This window comes from Oryzias latipes, chromosome 4, assembly GCF_053564925.1.
Source record: "Oryzias latipes strain Hd-rR chromosome 4, Olatipes_Hd-rR_3.1".
NCBI lineage: Eukaryota > Metazoa > Chordata > Actinopteri > Beloniformes > Adrianichthyidae > Oryzias > Oryzias latipes.
The window spans coordinates 6,440,881-6,465,582 of NC_136240.1; the positions used below are offsets into that span (position 1 = coordinate 6,440,881).

Genomic DNA, 24,702 nt, shown 5'->3' on the forward strand with positions numbered 1-24,702 from the left:
GTTGTTTTTTTAGGGTAAATCTATTGTTCACTTTTGGACTTCTTTTGAATATTTATTATTATTATTATTATATTAATAGGGTTATTTTTTTTATTTTTTATTGACTTTTTATTTTTGTATCGTTATTATTTATTGTTTGTATTGACTTACTATTGATTTATTATTATTATTATTATTTACTTATTTTCTAAATAATTTAAATTACATGTAAAAGAGGTCTAAAACTCCTAATTGTTTACAAATGATTTTTGTAAAATTCTTTGTAATAATTTTTTTATTCATAAGAAGTCCCGCAACAATGTATTTTTATTTAAGTTTGAGCTTTTAAGGCTGACTTTTTCTCTTCTTTAACAACAACAAATGATGTATCTATATATATATTATATATATAAATATAATATATATAAATGTAAAAATATACATAGTGTATAAAAGCTACTTAGACACCTCTAAAAGCAATAGAAATCATTGTCATGTGGGCGTCGTCGACCTCACCAAAATGGCGTCGGCACGTTCACCAACGGACGTGTCTCCTCTAGTGATAAAACTCATTGTCGGACACAGCCCAAGTACTTCCGTTATGGATTACTTCCGGTAGGTTGGCGTTATTGGCGCGTAAACCTTTTTGGTGAAGCCATGGCGTGTCAAAGAGGAGCGCTGATCGTGCTGGAGGGCGTGGACAGAGCCGGGAAAACCACGCAATGCAAGATGCTGGTCCAGGCGCTGCAGAAGAGCGGGAGGCCCGCGGAGGCCATGCGGTTTCCCGGTGAGGCCGAAGAACTTTGCTAACGAACGTCTTCAGAAGGCTAACACAGCTGTTGTTGTGCCATAGCACCAGCTGCCAAGCAACCGATCCCTGACGCGAGTGCGCAAACAAGTTCCGACATGACTCGGTTCGCTGCGCTCTTATTTTGTCCTAAAAAGCTCAGAGTAAACAAATACAGTCTTTAGGCAGCAGCTGAGGCTTAATATGTGTGCCAAATATTTTCAGCGTTTTTGTTTATAAATCAAAAGTAATCGATTGCCAGACAAAAGTCTCTAGTGGCTCAAGTATACATGTTTGTGTAAAGGGAAGCCTTCAGTTTGTGCATCTTCTCATGAGGTATTTGTTTGGTTTCTATGCCAGGTGATCAGCCTCACTGCTTTCAGTTCAGTTTCACTCCTCAAACTTGGATTCACTGTCAGCTTTTTAGCCTTTAGCCATCTACTGCATCAGACGCTGCAACTATGGAAGCCATTCTGTAACATAATTAAAAATAAAAGTCAAAACCTTCGGCGATCGGGAGCTTTGGGTCGCGGAGATTGATTCGCACTGCCGCCGGTTTATAAAGCTTGTCGGAGGTGCGTCCGAAGGAGGACGTAGAAGGCGGACATGCTGCTATGTAGTCCTGAGAAGCTGTGTAAAATCATCAGGAGAGCACAACCATCACAAAACCCTCTCCTCTGCCGCTAACACAAAGCTCCACTGCTCCTAGTCTCTGTGTCTGTTAGCAGCAGGACACACGGAGAAGGCACTGACGTCATCGCCCCGCCTCCCCTCTGCTAATGCTTTTTGGGCGGATGTGAAAATGAAAATGCAATCCCCTCTTTGCATTTTCGTTTTAATTATGACACAGAATGAGCGGTTTTTAAGTAGAAATGAAAAAAACATTTTGAAGTATTGATTATTTATTTTTATTTTGAGTCATTTGATGCAGCTTTATTTTGAAAATGAAAAAGCATTTCTGTGAATCCATTTTAATTGTCACATTAGACATTTCTAAATGAATTTTGTTACACATTTACCAGAGAACTTGTTGAAAATAAAATGTCAAATACTATTTTCATTATCATTTTAATTAAGTGACAGAATAAGCAGAGTTGAGGAAGGAAATGAAAAAGCATTTAGGTGGATTGCCTTTTTATTTCAATTTTGAGTCAACAAATGCAGCTTCATTTTGAAAATTAAAAAGCATTTCTGGTTTTGACTTTTTAATTATGCTAGAGAATCGCTTCCATATGCAGCCATCACCATGTTTTGATCGAAAAGATTAAAGTACCGTATTTTTCAGAGTATAAGTCACTTCTTCTAGGGGGTTTTAGTTTTGCTAGGGGTAAATCTTAATGTGTTTTTTAAAAAAAAGCAACAAACACCAGAGGGCGCTGTAGGTTTGAATCAGTATTTTCTAATGAGAGCATCAAAGAAGAAGAAGCGCAGCTCAGTCTTACACCGGGTTTGAGTCAATTGTTTAAAAGTGACGTAGAGGATGAATAATTCATGAATGTAGTGATTGGAAGTGATATAAGAAGTTTACTTTACTTGTTAGCATGTTCTCTGTGCTGTGGTTATATTCACATTTGTTTAAAAGTTGCACTTATAGACTGGATTCCTCATCTGATGAGCAACAACGTGGTACAGTAGTGAAGCGTGCGAATATTTAGCCCACTATAATGGAAGTCTTTCGGTTCCAACAAATAAAATAAAAAAAGTTTGAATTTTTTTTAACCCTTGATTTTCAAACAGCAAAACATTTTATGCCCTGAAAAATTATTTTCTATGTAAAATATTTCCGTTTTTTTAATGTCAAGACTCCGCATTTCGATGGCCCAGAAATCTGATGTGAAAAGCTATTATTTCGCCAGAATAACTAGTCAGTCTAAGAACACGTCGATATCCAGCCAATCAAATCACGACACCATCATGACGTCAGCGTTTGCTGCCTTTTGTTGGGGCCCAACATGGCAGCAAACCTGTTGGACGACGGCTGCGAGGCGATGCCAGAAGCCGTGTGGCGACAGAGGAAACACATTCTGGCAGGAGCAACATATCTTGGCACAACACCAGATTGACTGCACAGTTTCACCGTGATTGACATCCTCGCACAAAACACATAGGATGAAAATGTAAGTTGTTGGTGTTATTTCTTCTGTTGTCCTGTTGACACATGATATATGGAGATCCCCCGCGTTTTCCCGTTTCACTATTCGTGGTTTCACGTATTCGCAGATTTTATTTTATTTCCAGTCACCGACAAAAGCTCAGACGACTCAAGACCCCAAAGGCGGTGCTGCGGGGGAGGAGGGGGGCGGAGAAGAAGAGCAAGCCCGTCTGTCGGCTGCTTAAGAATATTTCACAGCTCTTTCCACCAATTCCTGAATCGCTAGTGTCAGGGTTCTGACTTTTTCCTTAATAAAGAGAAGAACCACACAGGAGATGAGAACTTTTGCTAGACTTCTGCAGAAGGAGAATCGGTCTGTGACAGCGCGAACTGTCACAGAGGAGTTCCGCCTTCCAAGTGGATCCAGTCTGGTTTTATTGGTGGCCAGGGTTGATAACATAAAAGTAGGTCATTCAGTCAAGCAGTACAGGAACATCATATTCCTGTATAATCAGAACTTTTCAGGTCATTGTTTTCTTACTGAAAGATTGAACTTAGACGATAATATTATGGAGATTATAGCGTGTAAGCAAATGATAATTACATAACCCTAACAGCTAGAATGAAAAAGTTTGTGTTCCCGCGTGGAGAAACGGCATCAGCTGACTCAGAAGCTGCCGGAAAATATCCCGATACACCGGGGAAGATAACGGCAGAGAATAATCATCATTTGGATGAAACTGACCTCTTCTGGAAGAAGCAACGCTCAAAGCACGCTGCTGCCGGACCGGCGCACTGTGCCCGCCGCTCAAAAGGCCCTGCAGGACCTCTTGTAGTTTAACTAATGTAGGAAGAAGCGTGTAATGTTCTGATGTGTTGATGCAGACCGGACCACGACCATCGGCCAGCTGATCAGCGCCTACCTGGAGAAGAAGAGTGAGCTGGAGGACCACACGGTGCACCTGCTGTTCTCTGCCAACCGCTGGGAGCTCGTGTAAGACTTTTGTTTATGCCGTTGATCAGTGCAGGGCTCTGCAACTTCCAACACTTAAAGAGACACTTGGTCCAGTTTCTCACTGACCAAAACCCAGCTAGAGCCACAAAGTCCCACTTCCCTGTTTAGAAATAAACATTTTATTTATATTTTTGTGGCCATTAAGCCATTCATTTCTAAAAATCTAGCTCAAAAATATTCACAGTAATTGAATATAAAAGGCATAATTTTTTTATTTTATTTTAATTTTTTTTGGACATCAGTACATTTGAGTTCCTTTCAAAATAAAACGTCCTGTGCTGATTGAGATCCAAGATTTTAAACGTATTCTAATAATTAGCCACTCTGACAGCAGATCAAACCTTTTGGACAGTTATCCTAACTGTGTGCATTTTGGAGGAAAGGTAAAGCTCTCCCTGTCTCCTGATTTAGTGGAACGTCAGCAGTAGTACAAAAAAAGGGAATTTTTCCTCATGTAAGATCACCTCAGTTCAAAAATCTAAAAATAAATGACAGAACTTGCACTGAAGAAATTGTGCAAAGCAGTGAGACTGTGAGAGAAGAAGCGTGTTATAGCCAGGGAAGAAATGGTCTCTGGAACAAACCAGGGTCAACATCCAGGTTAAGGATTACTGCTCCTCTCATGCTCCTTTGTGGGGCCACCATGGATTAAACATTCATCTTCTAATCTGTTTGTTCCCTTTTGGGGTCACGGTTCCAAAACTTCTCCCATTTCTTTCATTTGGAATGCTCCAAATTTTTTTGGCAACCATGTGAGTCAACATTGCAGCAAAAGCCACATTTGGTGGGAGCGAGTTAAATTCAGGCCGAATAGTGGCGTGTGATGCAATGACCTCATCAGTTCGGTTAATCAACGAAGATCTTTAAAACGTCAGCAGCGTGGAGGTATTCTAGTGCTTAAAAGCAACTAAAGAACGGCAGTTTGCAGCGAATGTGTACTGAAAACACGGCTACAACTTATTCTAGGATATTTACGGTAAGCAAGATTTAAAACGGAAAAACTCGACATCTGCTTTTGGTAACTAGTCAGTATTTGGCCTAGCATTTTCATTTTATTCAGATTTGGCCACACATTTTTATGTTGGTGCGTCCCTGTTTGTAATCCATCTTTACTTAGTGTTCATGTATCTAAACTTCTTCCTTATAACCCTCGTGCTATCTTAGATGACCCCACCCTTACATTGACGTGTTAAAAGCCCTATTTAAGCCTTATAATGAAGGCAACACATTCAATGTGTATCTATATTAGCCTGCTATCAAAATGACTAAGTTGCTTCAAACACATAATGAGCATTTTTAACGATTAAATGTTTATTTGCCCTGCAATGCAGTCTGCGGAGAACGACGCGCCACATAACTTCTCTGTTGTGCAAGTTTAACTTCATTACTATATTGCCACGAATCAGCCAGAGCGTCATTATTGTGGGGAAAATAAAGTCAATCTGCTAGCGTACTGGTTTTATTGGAGAGCCGTCCGTGTCCGTACACCGTACGGCCTGGGATGGTTTCAAGTAGTAATGAATAGGAAGCTCAATGAAATTCCTTTTCAGGATTATGCTTGCCTATTCAAGCACACACAACCAGCCAAAACAGCATGCAAGTGACTTCAATTCACAACACTCTCACTCAAGGTTTTACCCCAAATCTCCCCACTTCCCATGAGCCTTAGGGGCTGAAGGCGGGGCTAACCCCCAGGTCGCTACAATATCAATGAATTATGTTTCATTGCTTTGATAAAATTAAAGAAATGTAATAAAGAAATTCAATTTTTGATGTCATTTTTTTATTTTGAGGATTCGGACAATATAATTCTCCCCTGGAATATCTGAAGTTTAATTTGTAAATTTGTGTTTTGTATTGTACTTTCGTTTTGAACAATAAAGTTAAAAAAAAGTAATATTGTAGTGGCGGTCATGTGCATTTTAGGCCTGTTATCAGCAGGGGATTGTGGGATGCGGTCTCTTGATCTAATTAGGGCTCAGCATGAGCCTTTCTGTTTGCCCACGTTTCTTTTCAGTTGCAGTTTTGTTGTTCCACCTTAGTTCCTTCTTCCTCTTATGTATTTTCTTTATGTTGTACCATAAGTGTGGGAGGGGGTGTGGTTGATGACTCCTGTGCAATGTTCAAGTTGCTGCGTGTTTTAAGGAAAGGGGCTTGTAATTCCAGAAAGGAGACTATGCTATCAGCTAAGCTTCCTGCCTGCTCCTCTCTGAAACTGCTTGGAGACGTACCTTGTATGGGACACAGGCATTTCCCCAGCACAGCCAATTACCGTAATTGACAGCTCAGTTTCCAGACAGCTTGGCTCCCGTTTTTCCCTCTGCAAGTGACGTACCTGCTTGGCATTCTTACAGTATTGGAAAACGTTAAGAATGTTTGTATATTGTTTTTTCTTCTACAGAAACCATATGAAAACAAAAAATATATTTCTCTCCCCCATCTTTTTACATTTTCAAACATTTTTGAAAATGCTCCAGGGAGCCACTAGGGCAGCGCTAAAGAGCCGCATGCGGCTCCTGAGCCGCGGGTTGCCGACCCCCGGTCTAGTGGGTCTAGATGACCCAACTCCCAATGTTAAAGTGCCTAGGATAGCACAAGGGTTACTTGCTGTTCTTTTCCCTCTCAACACCACTCTCTTCTCTCCTTTAGAAGGCGGGTTTGTCTTGTAGAAGCTGTGAACAAAGGGTGTGAATTGTACTGGAATTTGCGAGTCATTGCATTCTAGCTTAATGTCACAGTAGATTATTTAGGGGGTTTTATCTTGGCACAGGAGAAGCCTTTCATGATGGCATAAGTCATTGACATGCGCTGTATTACCAAAAGTATTGGCTCACCGGTCCAAATGATCAGAATCAGGTGTCCTAATCTCTTGGCCTGAACAGAGTTCTAGAAAATAAAGCCTTCAGGTATGCAGACTGTTTTTAAAAACATTTGTGAAAGAATGTTCCGCTCGGTGAATTCCAGCGTGGAACTGTCATAGGACGCCACCTGTGCATCAAATCCAGAAGTGAAATTTATCTCCCTTATATCTTCCACAGTCAACTGTCAGCTCTATCAAAACAAAACGGAGGAGTTTGGGAACCACTGGACTCTAGAGCAGTGGAGACGCCTTCTCTGGAGTGATGAATCACGCTTTTCCATCTGGCAATCTGATGGACCAGTCTGGGCTTGGAGGTTGCCAGGACAATGGTACATCTGGGACTGCTTGTGCTGAGTGTGAAATTTGGTGGTGGAGGAATTATGGTGTGGGGTTGTTCTTCAGGACTTGGACTTGGTCCATTAGTTCTAGTGAAAGGAACTCTGGATGCTTTAGGATACTAGAACATTTTGGACAATTCCATGCTCCCAACCTGGAGCGCCCCCTTCCTCTTCCAGCATGACTGTACATCAGAGCACAAAGCAAGGTCCATGAAGACATGGAGGACAGAGTCTGGTGTGGATGAACTGGACTGGTCTGCACAGAGTCCTGACCTGAAGCCCATAGAACACCTTTGGGATGAATTAGAGCAGAGACTGAGATCCAGGCCTTCTCCACCAACATCAGTGTGTGACCTCATCAATGCTGTTTGGAAGAATGGTCACAAATTCCTAGAAACACTCCTCAACCTTGTGGACAGACTTCCTAGAAGAGTTGAAGCTGTAATAGCTGCAAAAGGTGGACCCACATCATGTTGAACTCTATGGGTTAGGAATGGGATGGACTCGTATGTGAGACAATACTTTAGGTATTATACCATGGTCCGAGTAACGACCTGGCTAGCCGGCTTAGCTTCCACTGTGCGGAGCCGCGCTTCTAACTGCTCCAGCCTGGCCTCCAAGTCTAACACAAGACTACACTTAACACACCTACCCCTATCTTCACTAAAGGAGGCAGGATCATCACTAAACATATGGCACATGGGGCAGGAGAGAGGAGGAGAGGCGGAAGGAGTGGTGGTGGCCATACTAGGTTCTAAGCTAAGGCTAGCGGTGTTTAAGTAAAGAGAAGTGGTTTATTTAGCAAAATGAGAAAAGTGAACAGAAAGCGGTTTAACAGTGGTGAATTAGCTAATAAAAGGTACTAGATGTGAATATTAACCCAGATAACCCTTAGAGTAAGCAATAGTAGTAAGGCTAATGCCAAACAAGAGGACAGCAGTCACACAACTAGCACTGGGAATAGCTCACCCGGAATAACTGCACGGTGAAAAAATAAGTTCCGGTCACCTAGCGTAACCCTTGTGCTATCCTAGGCATTTTAACATTGGGAGTTGGGTCATCTAGACCCACTAGACGGTGTGCTGAAACTTTTTTCTTCAATGATTTTGGTGTCCATGGATTCCATGAAATCTTTCCACTTTTATCCACCTTTGTCATGGTAGGGAGAACACGTCAATGTAAGGGTGGGGTCATCTAAGATAGCACAAGGGTTAAATGTTTCATATCACTGCGCCGGCTTCTTTAAAACAACTTCATCATTTGGACAAAAACAAGCGGAAAGAGGAGAACTTTCTCTCTGAACTGATGCTTTATTTAATCCATCAGAAAGCTCAGCATAAATATATCGCCGAATCTTGACTGCAGCGGTGGTGCGGCGCGACGCAGACTATTTGTTACCTGATGCGGCTAGTTCGCTTTTTGTGAGAAAAGCGACCCAAATGGGAAAAAAAAAAAACATTAAGGACTAAAAACCGGTTACTATGTATTTCTTTTGTAAGTGACCATGGTATAAGCGGGTTTATGGCCTTCGAAGTGTGCGTTATTAATTTTTAACGCACTTCCGTTATAAGTAATAACGCACACTTTGTCTGCCATTAACCCTCACATTTAGTGCATTTCAGACACAGACATGAAATCTTCACAATTTCCCACCATTTTCTGCAGGTAAACTGTTTTTACTTTGGACGGATAAAGGCGGCCCCCCCTTGTCTACATGGGCTGTGTCATAAACATGCATGGCTTCCTGAACTGTTTAGGAAATTATTCTTTTTAAAATTTTCAACTCGTTTAGTAAGAATGCAAATAAACTCTTAACCCTTGTTCTATCCTAGGCACTTTAATGTTGGGAGTTGGGTCATCTAGACCCACTATACAGTGCTCTGAACCTTTTTTCTTCAATGATTTGTGATCTTCACTGGTGTCCATGGATTACATGAAATCTTTCCACCTTTATCCACCTTTGTCATGGTAGGGAGAACACGTCAATGTAAGGGTGGGGTCATCTAAGATAGCACAAGGGTTAAATGTTTCATATCACTGCGCCGGCTTCTTTAAAACAACTTCATCATTTGGACAAAAACAAGCGGAAAGAGGAGAACTTTCTCTCTGAACTGATGCTTTATTTAATCCATCAGAAAGCTCAGCATAAATATATCGCCGAATCTTGACTGCAGCGGTGGTGCGGCGCGACGCAGACTATTTGTTACCTGATGCGGCTAGTTCGCTTTTTGTGAGAAAAGCGACCCAAATGGGAAAAAAAAAAAACATTAAGGACTAAAAACCGGTTACTATGTATTTCTTTTGTAAGTGACCATGGTATAAGCGGGTTTATGGCCTTCGAAGTGTGCGTTATTAATTTTTAACGCACTTCCGTTATAAGTAATAACGCACACTTTGTCTGCCATTAACCCTCACATTTAGTGCATTTCAGACACAGACATGAAATCTTCACAATTTCCCACCATTTTCTGCAGGTAAACTGTTTTTACTTTGGACGGATAAAGGCGGCCCCCCCTTGTCTACATGGGCTGTGTCATAAACATGCATGGCTTCCTGAACTGTTTAGGAAATTATTCTTTTTAAAATTTTCAACTCGTTTAGTAAGAATGCAAATAAACTCTTAACCCTTGTTCTATCCTAGGCACTTTAATGTTGGGAGTTGGGTCATCTAGACCCACTATACAGTGCTCTGAACCTTTTTTCTTCAATGATTTGTGATCTTCACTGGTGTCCATGGATTACATGAAATCTTTCCACCTTTATCCACCTTTGTCATGGTAGGGAGAACACGTCAATGTAAGGGTGGGGTCATCTAAGATAGCACAAGGGTTAAATGTTTCATATCACTGCGCCGGCTTCTTTAAAACAACTTCATCATTTGGACAAAAACAAGCGGAAAGAGGAGAACTTTCTCTCTGAACTGATGCTTTATTTAATCCATCAGAAAGCTCAGCATAAATATATCGCCGAATCTTGACTGCAGCGGTGGTGCGGCGCGACGCAGACTATTTGTTACCTGATGCGGCTAGTTCGCTTTTTGTGAGAAAAGCGACCCAAATGGGAAAAAAAAAAAACATTAAGGACTAAAAACCGGTTACTATGTATTTCTTTTGTAAGTGACCATGGTATAAGCGGGTTTATGGCCTTCGAAGTGTGCGTTATTAATTTTTAACGCACTTCCGTTATAAGTAATAACGCACACTTTGTCTGCCATTAACCCTCACATTTAGTGCATTTCAGACACAGACATGAAATCTTCACAATTTCCCACCATTTTCTGCAGGTAAACTGTTTTTACTTTGGACGGATAAAGGCGGCCCCCCCTTGTCTACATGGGCTGTGTCATAAACATGCATGGCTTCCTGAACTGTTTAGGAAATTATTCTTTTTAAAATTTTCAACTCGTTTAGTAAGAATGCAAATAAACTCTTAACCCTTGTTCTATCCTAGGCACTTTAATGTTGGGAGTTGGGTCATCTAGACCCACTATACAGTGCTCTGAACCTTTTTTCTTCAATGATTTGTGATCTTCACTGGTGTCCATGGATAACATGAAATCTATCCACCTTTATCCACCTTTGTCATGGTAGGGAGAACACCTCAATGTAAGGGTGGGGTTTCTAAGATAGCACAAGGGTTAAATGGCTAAAACTTCTTTGATGAGCCAAGGACGTTAAACTGATTTGATGCAGGAAGGTTTTACTTGGAAAAATATAACCCCCAGAAAAAATGGACTCGTTTAGGATAAAAACGTTGAGTTTAGTTACTCAGGCGTGTTTTATTACATGTTTTTAGATCTTCCAGGAGCAGACAATGATTTCCTCCAGACAACCCTTGGTTGGTTTGTTTTAAACTAAAGCTCACATGAGAAAAGGTTGAAAAACAGAGTTTTTGGCAGGCTTTCTCTTAACTGCACCTTTAAGAGTCCGCCGTTCTTCCCTGCAGACCAACCATGAAGAAGAAGCTGGAGCAGGGCATCACTCTGGTCGTGGACCGCTACGCGTTCTCCGGGGCGGCCTTCACCAGCGCCAAGCCTGTAAGCCGGCTCCTTTTTGTGGAACTCGTTCGTGTATTCGGAGGGGGGGGTTGATGGTCATTTCCTCCTCTGCAGGGCTTCTCTCTGGAATGGTGCATGAAACCCGACGTGGGACTGCCGAAACCCGACCTGGTGATGTTCCTGCAGCTGAGCCCGGCCGAGGCGGCCCTCAGAGGTCAGTTTGGGGTCGAGAGGTATGAAACCAGAGTGTTCCAGAACGCGGTTCAGCAGAAATTTGAGCTGCTGATGAAAGATTCGTCGGTGAACTGGCAGGTACAGGACGGTTTGGGGTGCAGAGTTTCACCATTTATAGTGTCATTTAAGGCAAGAAGAAAGAACTAACAATGCAGTTTGTCTGTTTCAGGTGATCGATGCTTCGAAGAGCGTTGAGGAAGTTCACAGAGACATCACAGTCCACAGCCTCAATGCCATCAACAAAGCAGAGGACATTCCACTCGGACAGTTATGGACGTGAGGAGAATCGGATGTTCGGGCTCTAACACATTAAGTCAAACATCAGATTGTAATCCCCTTAGGGTTTTCTTTGTTATTTTGGTAAATAAACTTGTGATTTGGTTCGATAAAAGCCACAGTTCTTGGTAGAATCTGGGTAAGCCGTGATGTGCTGCTTCTGCGCGGCATCAGTCAGGGTGGGGTCCACTGGCGGAGTTAGGGGAAGGCACCGTTTCACATTAGAACGAACATGGACAGAGTGGAAATGCGCGTGAGGATGTGCAGAAAAGCCTCCTCCTGAGCTCCTGCCACAGCTCCCAGCGGGCGGCGCTGATGTCCGAAACAGAGAGGAGTTCAGAGGAGCCGAACGCTGTGGAGCACACACCGACCCCCCCCCCACTGCAGCTGGACTGCCCCAAGAGGTCTCCAACAAGCCATTATCTCTTCAAAAAGAGTCCAAGTCCTGTTCATTGCACTCCTTCACAGGGACAAGATCTCAAACTCCTCATCCTCCGAGTCAAAAAAACGCTCCAACCTGTCCGAGTCTGAGAAATCTGTGGAGTTCAAAGAAATGAGAGGTCGTTTCCCCGCTAACGGTTATTTTTACTCTGATTACAGAGGTCTGCTTACCAGGAGTAAGGTTAAGGGCATCCACGCTGACCATGTGAGTGGGCTGGCTGTCCACCAGCTCAAACATTGGCAGACCTCCTCTCTTGCAGGACAGCTGGAACAGAGGCAGAGCATCAAATGCCTACCAAGCAAAGCTGCAGAGGAAGTCAGCGTTTTGAAACCTACCCCTCTAATGCGCATACACCAGTCATCAAACTCATCCTCTGTTCTGCAGAAGAAGCCCTGGCAGACAGACGATGCAGTCTCTGTAAGGTCGCGTCTGCGCCGATGAAAGGAAGGAGAGTCGGCTGTGCGTTCTTACCGCTGCGATGGACGGGTCCAGCTCGCAGATGTGCATGCGACAGGGCGGGTGCTGGCAGTGGTACGTCTCATCGGGGACCTGACCGTCTTCGCTGGGCTCCACGGCCGGCTGCGTGGTGTGAGGGTCCAGATAAATGAGTTCCTCTCCTGCAGACGAGGACGTTCTTTAATCAGGAGGCTCTCCTCAGAAACCAAACCAAAGCGGGTGTGAGGTCAGACATACCGACATAACCGATGAAGTAATGGGCACTGTTGGGCTTTCCTCCAATGACACCAAGGGACTGAGGCAGCATGAAGCATTGCTACAGAAAAAACAGGGGGGTTCATCTCAGCCAGTGATGGCAAGTTTCAGACTGCTCTGCATCTCTGAAAGCAGTCTCACATCTTCCATCAAAACTCCTCCGCATTAAAGAGCCACTCCGATCATCTTTTGATCGACTTTCAGAGAGTTCCCAGTGCTCGTGTCATTTTTAGCCAAAACCGCTGTCTTTTTCTATGACGGCAGCAAGAGTTCATTAGAAATTCACCTCTGAGTTGTGGCTGGGACTGTTGGTGTGGAGTAAGCCTGCCCCTAATTCCCGTCATCCCTTTGTTTACACATTCTCCTACTGTCTTACAGCCACTTTACCCTCTCAACCCTAAACCCAACATTACCGGTTCAACAAAGATGACGACTAACGTTGGAGCTGTCCAGCCGTACAGTTTAGGTCCAGATTCCAGCTCAGACAGGGAAAACAAAGACGTTCATGGATCAGAATGGATTGGAGCGGGGAGACTCTGGCCTGCTCATTGTAGTTTGTACACAACGACTGAGCTTCAAACTGCATTTTTTTGTCTGCTCCCGATTCACCATGGCTTGAATAAAACTCTGACGTCCTCCATCATCAGAAAAATGCCACAAGAACACGTTAAAAAACACAATTTTCCTCAGAGTTGGTCTTTAACATCATTCCGGCTGGGAAAAACATAATTTACTGTGAAGTTGCTCGCCTTGAGGGTGTCGATGTACGCTTCGTTTATGTCGCTCAGGCCCAGCCTGAGCGGGATGAGCAGAACCAGAGGCTTCCAGAGCGCCGTCTCCTCCTCCACCAGCGCACACGCTCCCTCCAGGCAGCCGTTGAGCTCCCCCGCCTCCTCCCGATCCCCGATGTCCAGCCACGGCATGCAAAGGCGCTCTGGCAGGAGGAGTGACAGCAGACATGCTACGTTCAGAGACCGGCTTCCCAGACAATAGGGAAAGTTATGCTGTCATGTTTGTTTGATGACAAAATAATTGACTAAAGGGTGCACTCCACCCAACAAGTTTAAGTAAAGAAAGCTTTTCCCACCTTGAATTAGTCATGAAAGCAGACAAACCATGCAGAACTTTAAATTAAATTGATCAAAAGGACATAATTCCAGAGATGTGGTCGCCTGAAGTCAACAGCGATGGTCTTTCAATCAAATGATAACATATTTATAAAGCTGATAGATCAAAACATTGATCCACAAAGAAATGACCGAAGAAACTTTGAGATCACGGGAGAACCATTCTCAGATTGTATTGGTTTTCCTGTGGCGTTAAGAAGGTGAGCAATGTTTAGTCCCTCTCTGACAAATTTTCTTAAACGAAAAAGATTGCCGTGGTGTTTTAACTCAATCTACTCCGTTAGTCAGGGTCACAGGGCTGCTGGAGCCTATCCCAGCCATTCTTAGGCGAAGGCAGGGGACACCCTGGACAGGTCGCCAGTCTGTTGCAGGATGTTTTAATCATAAACCTAAATGTCTTAACCCTTGTGCTATCCTAGGTACTTTAACATTGGGAGTTGGGTCATCTAGACCAGTGTTTTTCAACCAGTGTGCCGCGGCACACTAGTGTGCCGTGAGAGATGGTCAAGTGTGCCTTGGGAAATTGCCCTCATTAACTGATCTAAAAGCAATTACCATCTCCATGATTTCAGCTCTCTGTTCATCCAAACAGGCCCTGATAAAACACTGAGGAGTTAGGAATATAAAAGATCATAAAATACTTTTTCTTTGCGTTTATTTTATTTTAATAAAGACATTTTGATAAGAATGACGATACAGTACCGAGATTCAGCTGCACCTTCGGCTGTATTTTGGAAACGTCCCGTCCCTTTAACTGTCTCCACCAATCATTCTTGAAGGCTTAATCACGTCATCAGTCTGACCAATCAGAAGTGGTTAAAGTCTTCACTTCCTTGTCCCGATTTAGTTCGTAAAGTCGCTCAGTTCTAACAAAAATACCAGCTAAAGCTCGTCTTTTGCGCTGTAGCTTTCCACAGAATCCGGTATCAGACCGTGTAACAAGTGAACAAAACAATGAAGCTCCGAAAACCGACCTCCGGCCGTTTTATGTACTACATCTCCCATGATGCATTGGGTTGTGAGAGTGACAGCGCATACGGAGATCTGTTGTTAAACGTCTTGAAACCAACGAACACACATCAAACTGTTTTTAAGTCTTCTAACTTATCTTTTATTGCATCTTTTAGAAAAAAAACAGCTGCAGTTTCCAGCTTTTTCTGCAACAATTATCTCAAAAATGCACGTGAGATTGTGGAGGGGCTGTAGATCAATACAGACTATGAGTTTATCCTTCTTTTTTTAAATTTTTGGATGCTGGTGTGCCGCGGGATTTTTTTAAGGTTAAAGTGTGCCGTGGCTCAGAAAAGGTTGAAAAACACTGATCTAGACCAACTAGACAGTGTTCTGAACCTTTTTTCTTCAATGATTTGTGATCTTCACTGGTGTCCATGGATTACATGAAATCTTTCCACCTTTATCCACCTTTGTCATGGAAGGGAGAACATGTCAATGTAAGGGTGGGGGGGGGGGGTCATCTAAGATAGCATAAGGGTTATAGCAACATTTCATGTTTATCTGAAGCATCAGTTTCCAAAATCTCTACATGGGCGTGGCCGGTGGTGGTGAGCTGCGTAGCTCCGCCCTCGATCCCCTTTCTGCATCTTCCAAGAGTGAAGAGCTTGACACGAGGGGGGGGGCATAAACGACACCGACTGACAGAAACGCTGAAAATGGTTACATTCACTTGCACAGCAAACAAAATGAAATGCCAGAAAGAAAGTGGCCGTTCACACGTCATTTTCTAAATGTTTGCCGCCAGTGCTGAACTTTTTTCTTGGCCGCACGGACCCAGAGGAAGCGTTAAGTTTAGAATTACGGGTTACGGCGAAGCTGCGTTCTCACCGAACGCGATCCGCGGCAGAAGCGGCCAGTTTCAATGTGAAGTCGAAGATACAAACGCCATCTGAGGTTCTGGGGCGCGATTTGAGTGGCTGGTGCTGTGCGAAGGTCTGGCAGCAGCACGATTTTAGCAGCGGGCCGTGATTCGCTACCCCTTCTGGACCAAATCAGCCAGCAGTAGCCGGGACGGGAACACCCTGGACAGTCTGTCGCAGGGCCCATGGAGCTGGAACGGTCCCGATCACCATGCAGACTCCCGGGAGGCGAGCTGGCGGTCAGACTGAGAGCCACTGTGGGATGGGGAGCCAGCCTGCTCAGGCCTCCAGAACTTTTCATGAAGGCAATAATAAAAAAAAAAAGGTCCCCTGATTTTATTCTTGTTTTTATTTTAACCCCCTCTGGTTGATGCGGTTAAGCAAGCCTTCAAACTTTGGGACTTTAAGTTTTATTTTAAATATGTGCAGCCAACAACAAAATCCAGCCTCAGACGAACTTCAAATGCGTGCAGGACATGCAGCCATGTGCCATCTCCTCCTCTCCTCTCCTGCATCTGAGCTGATGAGCACACAACAAGCAGCTACTGTGACATCACAACAGCTCTTAATTCAAACGGAGCGTTTTTGCAACAGTTTGATTGACAGCGATTTAAAAGGAGAAATACTCAGCAATGCAAAAAATGAAATGGTATTTTACTACATTTGTTCTCTTGTATAAGAAAAATGCCACAAGTTGTTGCTGAAAACTCACAAAACAGGGTTTTCATCTGAGGGGACTTTAAGCAGCACTCACTGATCTCCTCGATGATGACGGTGTTGTCCATCGCCACGTGAACCGCTAGCCTGCTCCATGTGTCAAACACGGCCAGCTTCCTGAAAAAGAACAAAGGGATCGGTTCTCCGTTTCCATTATCTGTTGCTGGGAGGTTTGCAGAAGCTCCAAAATAACAAATCCAGAAAATGTTCAGTTTAGTGAAACTGTCCCACTAGATTTTGCAGATGTTTTCTGCAGCCGCGTGTGAAGAGAAGAGCTTTAGTGAACCAAAAACGTCACAGTTTGAATGTGAAAAAGGCTGTGAAATCCTTGACAGACATGCTGCCTTCACACAGTTCTACCCTCTTAAAGGCTAAAAACCTGACATTAGCTCCTCCCACACACAACAGGAACACCTACTGGTGGTTTATGACCACATTTTTGAAAAACCATTGAGCATTGATGTACGTCATTGAGCATTGACGTACGGCGACTTGTTTTTTCCTTCTTTCTCATGCATTTTTTGGCTCCTGCGACGTCTACTCTGGAAAATACGGAACATTTGTTTTTTGCTAACTTTGCTAGCCTGGGGGCCTCAATGTAGCAGTCGGCGCAGCCGCTTTACAGAAACAGTGGACGTATTTTTGACACGTGACCCACTTGACGTGTCAATGTGAGTCGCATCTGATGGAGAGAATCTTGGCGTTTTCCAAAATCAAACTTCCTCCAGAATCCGATTGAAAATAAAACAACACAAATACAGGTTGTGGGGTTTTATTTTCAATCGGGTACCAACTGGCCAAAAAGATCAGATCATCTGAAGACAGAGCTGCTGCTCCCAGCTGTCAATCATGCACATCTGGAAGTGTCCACTTACTTCAGGACCTGGGCGACTGTGTTTGGTCCGTACCACTGTCCTATAGGCTTTCCTTCTCCCACTCCCATTTGGGCTGCATCAAACAGGAACATAAAAACGCATAGATAAATGTATTTTTTCTTTAAACCGCCTGAGGGAACTTGCGATTTGATGAGACGGCCTCTCACCAATTTGATGGATGGAGTAGTAGCTATCTTTTTTGTCAATGAAGGCGTTCAGAATGCTGACGTACTCCTCTCTTTGTCTCCGGCCTCTCGCCCACCTCCAGTCTGAAAGGACAGATCATGAGTGGAAAAACAGATAGTGTGTGTGTGTGTGTGGGGGGGGGGGGGGGGTGTCTCACCTCTGCCCAAGTGTCTGCACATGAGCGCCTCTGCCAGGATCATCTGTCCGCACCGTAACATGCACCCCCATCCTGTGTCTGACGTGGGTCCGGTCCCCCCTGAGACACATTCAGGCGTACAGGGGTCGATTCCTTGTGAGGCTAAAACTGAACGTACTTAAAAAACAAAAACACACGGAGCTGCTGACTCACCAATGGGTGGGAAGTTTTTCCTGTATGTGAACCAGAGGCGTGACGCGACGTCTGACAGGAGCTGCTCTCTCTCTGCGTCGGGAGCAGAAATCAGCATCAGACTAAAAGCGGCGGCGTCTGACTGGATCAAAGGGACTCGGAGTTTCACCTGTAAGCGCACTGTATTCTTTCCCCAGGATCCACACGGGCTCCGGGGTGTCAGGAAAATCTTCAAACTCTCCAAAACGAAGTGTGTCATACGTCAAGGTAGCTGCAGGGGCAGACAGAGCTGCAGGTTAAGAGGAGCTTCACCGCTAACGTGGTTCAGAAAAGGGAGGCCGTCGGTCGGGAGGGAGGGGCTTGAGGTTCCATCAGCTGCCAGAGCAGAATCTGGGAGGAGTCTTTTCAATGCAGCAATCTAAAGTCCACTCCGTTCATCTTTTAATCTATTTTTAAAGTGTTTTTTTCATTGTGATTACGTCGTTTTTAGACTAAATCAGAAAACCTGTGTTGTTTTCTAGGAACGTTTCTACAGAGCGGCAGGAGTTCATTAGAAATCCAACTCTTGAGTTGGGGGCGTGACCGCTGGTGCGGAGCAACCCCGTCCCCTCTTCACCCCCCCAATGCTGAGAGCTCGAGCTTGTGACCCTCTCAGAGTATTTTCTACGTCACAACTACAGTATTTTTCAAACAGCATTTTTTCGTCTGCTCCTGATTCCCAACGATCAGAACAAACAAACAACAGAACTTGTTGCAAAATGGCAGCTTTTCTGTGGGTTAGAAACATTTTATGGGGAAACAAACAGGTCTGAGTAATTTTTAGAATCTTCCAGGGTAAACTTTTGGATTTCCTTGGCAACAGAGCTTTTTTGTGAACCACGCTCACAGTCCTAATAAGTTCATCTTGTATGTCATATCGTTTTGTTCCGCCTATGCCAGTTACTTTTTAAAAATAATGTGGAAAAACAGAGAAACACTTCTGCGATCTCTCCATGCTAATGCGGTTCAAAACTACAAACTTTAAATCCAACATTTCTGTCAAATAGCCTCTCAATGATGCTCGTGAAGGCAGTAGATTGAAATCCCTCAGAGTTCAAAGGGCTACCCAGAAAGGCTCCGCCTTTTACTCCTTGTGGGTGCCGCCCATTTCATGAGCCGGCCTCTGCAGCGTGTCTGCCCTTCGTCCACCACAATAAACATCATTTGAAGTTTTCCAAATATTTTTGCAGGGAATCGATGCCTAAATGAAAATGGTTAGCCGACGGCTGCTAGCTCTGCTAGAAAGAGTCTTTTTGGAAGGGGCGGTTCCTCACAATGTGAGGACCCACTCGTTTTCATGCATTGGGAGGGGCTGATGCTCAGAGGAATTCTCAGAAATGCATGAATGGATCAAAATACCACTTTGGGGTCGTTTTGTGTGATTCAGCATGATATATAGGCCCTTTAAATTTGTAGAAAGGTACTAATGCCGATTTATTTTATGAAAATTCTAAATTGCAGGCTCTTCTGGAGGTTAAAGGCCAATGTAGTGGTTGTAGACATAACCTGGGGCAGCATTTGAAATGTAATGAAGATCATTAGAACTCAGGATTTTCTTCCATATTGTGGGAAAAAGTTTTGCCACAACGTGACTGCCAAGCCGTAGGTCCTGTGGCCATCCCATAATAATTTTAAGACTTCCTTTGGATATCCCCAAGACATGCGTTTTCGTTTTGTTTGTGGATTTTGAAATAACTTTTTTAAACCCCAAAAGAGATTTGGGCGTTTTTTTGACTGTCTCTCCAGACAAAAATTGCGAAAACAAGAAGTCCTGAACTGCTAGACAGAATTAAATTTATTCAATTAGTAATTTGACTGCAGACTTGGGCACATTTCGAATGTCTGGACACATGTGCCCAAAAAACTGGTAGAGAAACATCTGAGCTGCCATCTGGCTCTACGCCGTGCAGCTGGTTACCTTCGAGTTTGCTCGCCGGTTTGTCTTTGCTACACTAACGTTGACTTGGGCTTGTGAGCCGCTTGTCGCTAGCGGGAGAGAATGTAAAGGACGGCATGCTGGGAAATTAGCTCTGCTAACTTCTGCGCCAACAGTCCCGCCCACAACCTCAAAGCAAATTTCTCATGATCTCCTGCAGCTCTGCAGAAGATATGTCTTAAAAACGACACAAGGTTTTTGATTTTAGCTCAGAAAGACAACATAATCATAATTAAAAGACCGTTGGGAATGATTTTACTATAGAAAATAATATATACTTAGGCTGAGAATTGAAAGATGTTTTCCAATTTACAATATAGTTTTTCGTTTATTTTAAACTAATCCTGATGACCCCAAACAGTGCCGTCTTGTTGAGTCTGCCTGGTTAAAGGTGCAAAAAAAGGAGAAGTTTGTCTATTTTCTTAAAGATAAATGAGCAGTTGTGTTACATATAACTACTAACTAGTCATTAGCTTCCTAATAATTCAGATTCCTGAGCTGAAAAATAAAAATGATGAACTACCAGCTATGTTCTAGTTTGTCCTGATGACATAAATGTATGCACGGCGAACAAACATTCATCTGGCACAAAAGGTGAATAAAAAAAGTGTTCATTGTAACTTTGGTTCTGTGCAGAGAATTCTATGCTGTTAGACAGCTGGTTTGATTTTGTTTTGTTTTTTAAATGACCCAGGATAAATGTTCCAAATCCTCTCTGGCTTCTGCGGAGGACTCCTGGAGACCACGCAGAAGCCCCAGCAGGACGTGAAAGGACCACCACAGCGTGACTCCTCGCCATTGTGCTGGCCGCACTCTTATCCGGTTCTTCAACCACAGGGAGCCGGCGTGGCCGTGTGGGTCACTCTGACATGGAGTGAAGTGTTCAGCGGGACTGTCAGCAGGTCCACCCCTCCTGAAGAACGCCACTCTGAGGAGGCCAGCCAGTGGAGTTCCAACTTTTATAACAAAACTTTAAGAAAGTTCCTGAATCTTTTTTCAGAAATGATCTCCAAACTGAGCGCTGACTGGGCAAAACACTGAGCTAAAACACTCACAAGGTTGAAGTTTCCTTTCCAGAAAGATGGAGCAGATACCTGCAGACAGCAGCAGCACGGTGGCTAGACGCTCACATCTAGAGACCTTAGGAGCGGCACCTGTTGGTCTACGTCCACACGTCTACTTCCATGGAAGTCCATGTAAACGCATGGAAATGCCGCTTTCAGGCTTCCACAATCAAAACTCCTGTGTTCATGACATTTTTAAGATCATTTTTGGGCTCTATGGACAAAACGTGGAATGAAAGTCAACCAGGTTGAGATTTGACCAATCAGGGACTCAGATTCACATCAAGTTTTTCATCCGTCGGAACAGCAAAAGTTTTGAGTTAGATTCATCAGATTTGTACCGCTTTGACATTTCGCACCAAGCCTCTTCCAGCAGTGAACAGTAGAAAAAGAAGAAGGCCCTCCCTGCTTGTCCAGTGTGAACACCGTGGACTAGATGTCTCAGCTCAGCAGCTCCGCTTACAAATTCATGTCCTAAAGTGACCCCATTTCCACAGGAACCTGCCAGCTTCCTGGCTAGGAGATTCATTACTAGAAAAAAAGAAACGCTAATGTTCTTTTCATCTGGATTAGTTCATCTATTTCGCTCCAGATCAACATTGAAGGTTATTTCTGAGGCGTAAATCTCACAGATTTCCTCGCCGGCATCTCCATCGCTCCAGAACCTAGAACAAAGAACTGCATTTGTTCTGGTGCTATTAACTTTAATGAATAAACATGAATACTCTTTAACCCTCAAGCGACCGGGTGAGGTCATTTATGACCCCAGCCATATAATTTAATGCGCCAGATCTTTGTTTTTATCTGAATTTTTTTTTTCTACCATAAGTTTGTAAGTCTACTAATCCTACACAGTTTCATAGTTTTTTGCAGGGATCAGGCAATTTGTGTGGCGTAGACATCACAAACTCTTCCTGAAGAGAAGCACTGGTTTTTAAACATTGGTTTTTCAATTTAATTAAAATGCTCCTCTTCTAATCAGTACTTTATATTGTATTGCAGTGAACCATGGCCAACAGACCTAGGCTAGTAAGATTTACAGCTGCTGAAGCATTAAGACTAACACCTCAAGCCCAAAGCGATGATGAAATCAGCTCCATTGATGGAGACGAGTCAGCAACGCACAATGATGATCATATCTCTGAGATGTCGGACCATTCTGACCATGATGTCCCTCCAGTGGCTGCAGCACCTCAATATGTGTTCTGTGTGGGATGACTTCCTTACCAATTTTAGCGTATGCCCTAGTCAGCAAGTCAGCTAATTAATTTTGTTGATGTTAGCAGTATGCTAGCTCAACACAAGTCAAAACATTTCTACTCAAACTCCTCTTTTTTATAATGTATGTTTTCATTTAGGTTGGCAAAAACATGATCCTTTTCCAAGTTGGAAGGACTGTCTAAATAAATATTATGTTGTTCTTGCAATAAAAGTATTATTAGCAAACACATATTACATTAGATCATTATACAAAACTTGTCTTAAACACAGGGAGTAGTTTAGGTATGATAAACCCCCCAAATAGCCATCGATTCATAATAAGGATCCCTGTAACAGACAGGGCACAATGGGGTCACTCGGTTATTAGAGTCAGTAAAATAAAACTAGCTTGGTCGCTTGAGGGTTAACCAGCTCATATATTAGGAAGTGAAATGTGCGTTTAGTTAAAAACAGCATCCATTTGGGTGGAGGTGGGAGACGGCGGTGGTCTCCGGGCTCCTCCTCGCTCCCAGGGCCCTGAGCTGAGGAGGAGCTTTCGGTTCCGCCTGTTAGCCTGCGGTGCTCCCGATGATGTGACAGCGTTAGCTCGAGCGGTGACAGCCAGCTCTCCGCCCCGCTTCATCCCATCAGAACTTTACGGAACCACATGGCAATGAGGCGGAGCGCTGCCGGACTCCCTCAGGGCGGTTCTGACGCCCCAAAACCAACTGTCAGAGCAGAAATGTGCCCACATTTAGCGGCTAACAGGAGCTAGCTTTAGCTTTGGTCATCACTTTAGCAGGCAAACGTCAGCGGGGCTCGAGAGCCCGGAGAGCCGTCCGGTCCGGACAGCGGTAACGTGGCAGCGCCAGGGTTCGGTTCGGGACGCGGACTCAGCTCTCAGGCTGTGAAGAGACTGTTCCCTGCAGAGGAAAAGCCTCAACTCCGTGTCAAGTCCTGCTTACCTGCATCCATCCCGACGGTCTTCACCCTATCTTGTTTGTTGTTCGGCTCTCCACGCAGCTCGACAAATGGGAAGAGAGAACCGCGGAGGAATCCGGAAGAAGGCGGGACTTAACGCACGTGGTCCAATCAGATCAGAGGATTCGACACTGTTTTTGCCCAGTGTCAAATCCAGAGCGTTTATTGGCTAATGAGTCAGAAAACAGATTTTGTTTGTTTTATTGCTTTTATAAACAATATGGGGGTGTATTGGATAGGGTCTGGCGATGGGATACGTATTCCGATATTGTACCAGTACACATTTTCGTTCTTTTCTTTTTTTAAACTGTGACTTAGAAAAAACTCCACCTGAATTTCAGTATGTCTTCCATTGTAATAAAATAGTCAAATTCAGTTTATTTAATGATCTCAATGTCAAGCACTACAACTGTATCTCATATAGAAGTTGCTTTTACCCCAAGCAAATTTGTAGTGCTTTTATTTTGGTAACTTAAAATATAGAAAGGGAACATTGTCTGATTTCCACAACAAAATATATTTCAGTATAAGAAAAAATAGAATGAATGTGCCTTAACCAATAAGGTTCTAAAGTGCGATTAAGTCAATACAGTGCTGTTTATTTTCAACATTGGTCAATGTAGCTTCTTCAGTACTTTTAAACAGTTCAGGAGTCTGAATGGTGTTTCAAAAATAAAGGGAGAAAAAAAACACTTATTCTTTCCAGAAACAATAAAGTGTGATGATGAGGCAGCATGACAGGATGAATGAGAGCGCATTAATGTGACAAAGATGCTCTGTTTACATCACAGTCTGCTCTGCACCGTTGCAGCTCCACTTTCTCACACGCAGAAGTAAACTAGTAACTGTCATCGCCACGATGTTGGTCTTTTTTCAGAGTGTTGTACACATCACTCTGACCCATTAGGTCGCTGAAAAAGAATCTATTACTGTGAGGTTCTGCAGAACTTTGACCCAATTTGCAGACAGCATTTTGTCCGATGTTCCGTCCATGACCCGCTGTGCATCTGCAGTGCTTCACTTGTTCTTATCTGAGCCGCTAAAAAAGCACCACAATCCGCGAATTTATATGTTACTGACAGCAACATGGCACAGAGTTTCAGTTCTGTATCCATCCCAAGTAAAAACTAAGTAGATCATGTCTCTTAACAATGGAAAAAGCTGCTTCTAGCTGAGATCTTCCTGTTGTTTTGTGTGGTGTAGAGCTGCTCAGAGGCTCTGTGTTCTCTGCTGCCAACCAGTAGTCAGGGTTTAAGTGGAAAACAAGAGTCAGACGCTGAAGGACGCTCAGAAATAATTAAATAAATAAATATCGTCCTGACAGAATTTTGAATCGATACAAGTATCACCGAATGAACTATTGCAATATTTTGCTGAATCGATTTTTTTCTAACACCCCTAGTAACAATATTCTAGCAAAATTCAATTACAGATAAGCCTAACCAACAGAGCAGAAAAAAGGAAAAAATAATCAAATATAGACAAAGGTTAAAAAGAAAATAATAATAAAATTAAAATAAATAACAGCTAAAGATTTTTTTTTTTTCCTTTTTAACTTGTTCTGTCCAACAGCTGAGCAAACAGATTAGAGCTGAAGGCTTTTTGTGTTGGACAGGTTTTACTATCACAAAAAGAGGTTATATA

At 43.4% G+C, this 24,702-nt stretch overlaps 2 protein-coding genes across 2 annotated transcripts; one reads left to right on the forward strand and one right to left on the reverse strand.

Moving 5' to 3' along the window:
- Positions 1-553: 553 nt before the first annotated feature.
- dtymk (deoxythymidylate kinase (thymidylate kinase)) lies at positions 554-11,693 on the forward strand. Its single transcript, XM_004067629.5, has 5 exons — positions 554-766; positions 3,744-3,852; positions 11,017-11,107; positions 11,183-11,380; positions 11,472-11,693. Exons 1-5 carry the CDS (start codon positions 637-639, stop codon positions 11,580-11,582), a joined length of 639 nt encoding a protein of 212 aa, XP_004067677.1. The 5' UTR covers positions 554-636; the 3' UTR covers positions 11,583-11,693.
- atg4b (autophagy related 4B, cysteine peptidase) lies at positions 10,825-23,167 on the reverse strand. The gene is made up of 13 exons (XM_004067783.5): positions 23,043-23,167; positions 18,008-18,109; positions 17,860-17,931; positions 17,668-17,766; positions 17,492-17,593; positions 17,325-17,397; positions 16,487-16,566; positions 13,481-13,665; positions 12,714-12,792; positions 12,492-12,637; positions 12,356-12,412; positions 12,191-12,284; positions 10,825-12,114 (listed from the first exon to the last, which is right to left on the reverse strand). Exons 1-13 carry the CDS (start codon positions 23,050-23,052, stop codon positions 12,041-12,043), a joined length of 1,173 nt encoding a protein of 390 aa, XP_004067831.1. The 5' UTR covers positions 23,053-23,167; the 3' UTR covers positions 10,825-12,040.
- Positions 23,168-24,702: the final 1,535 nt, after the last annotated feature.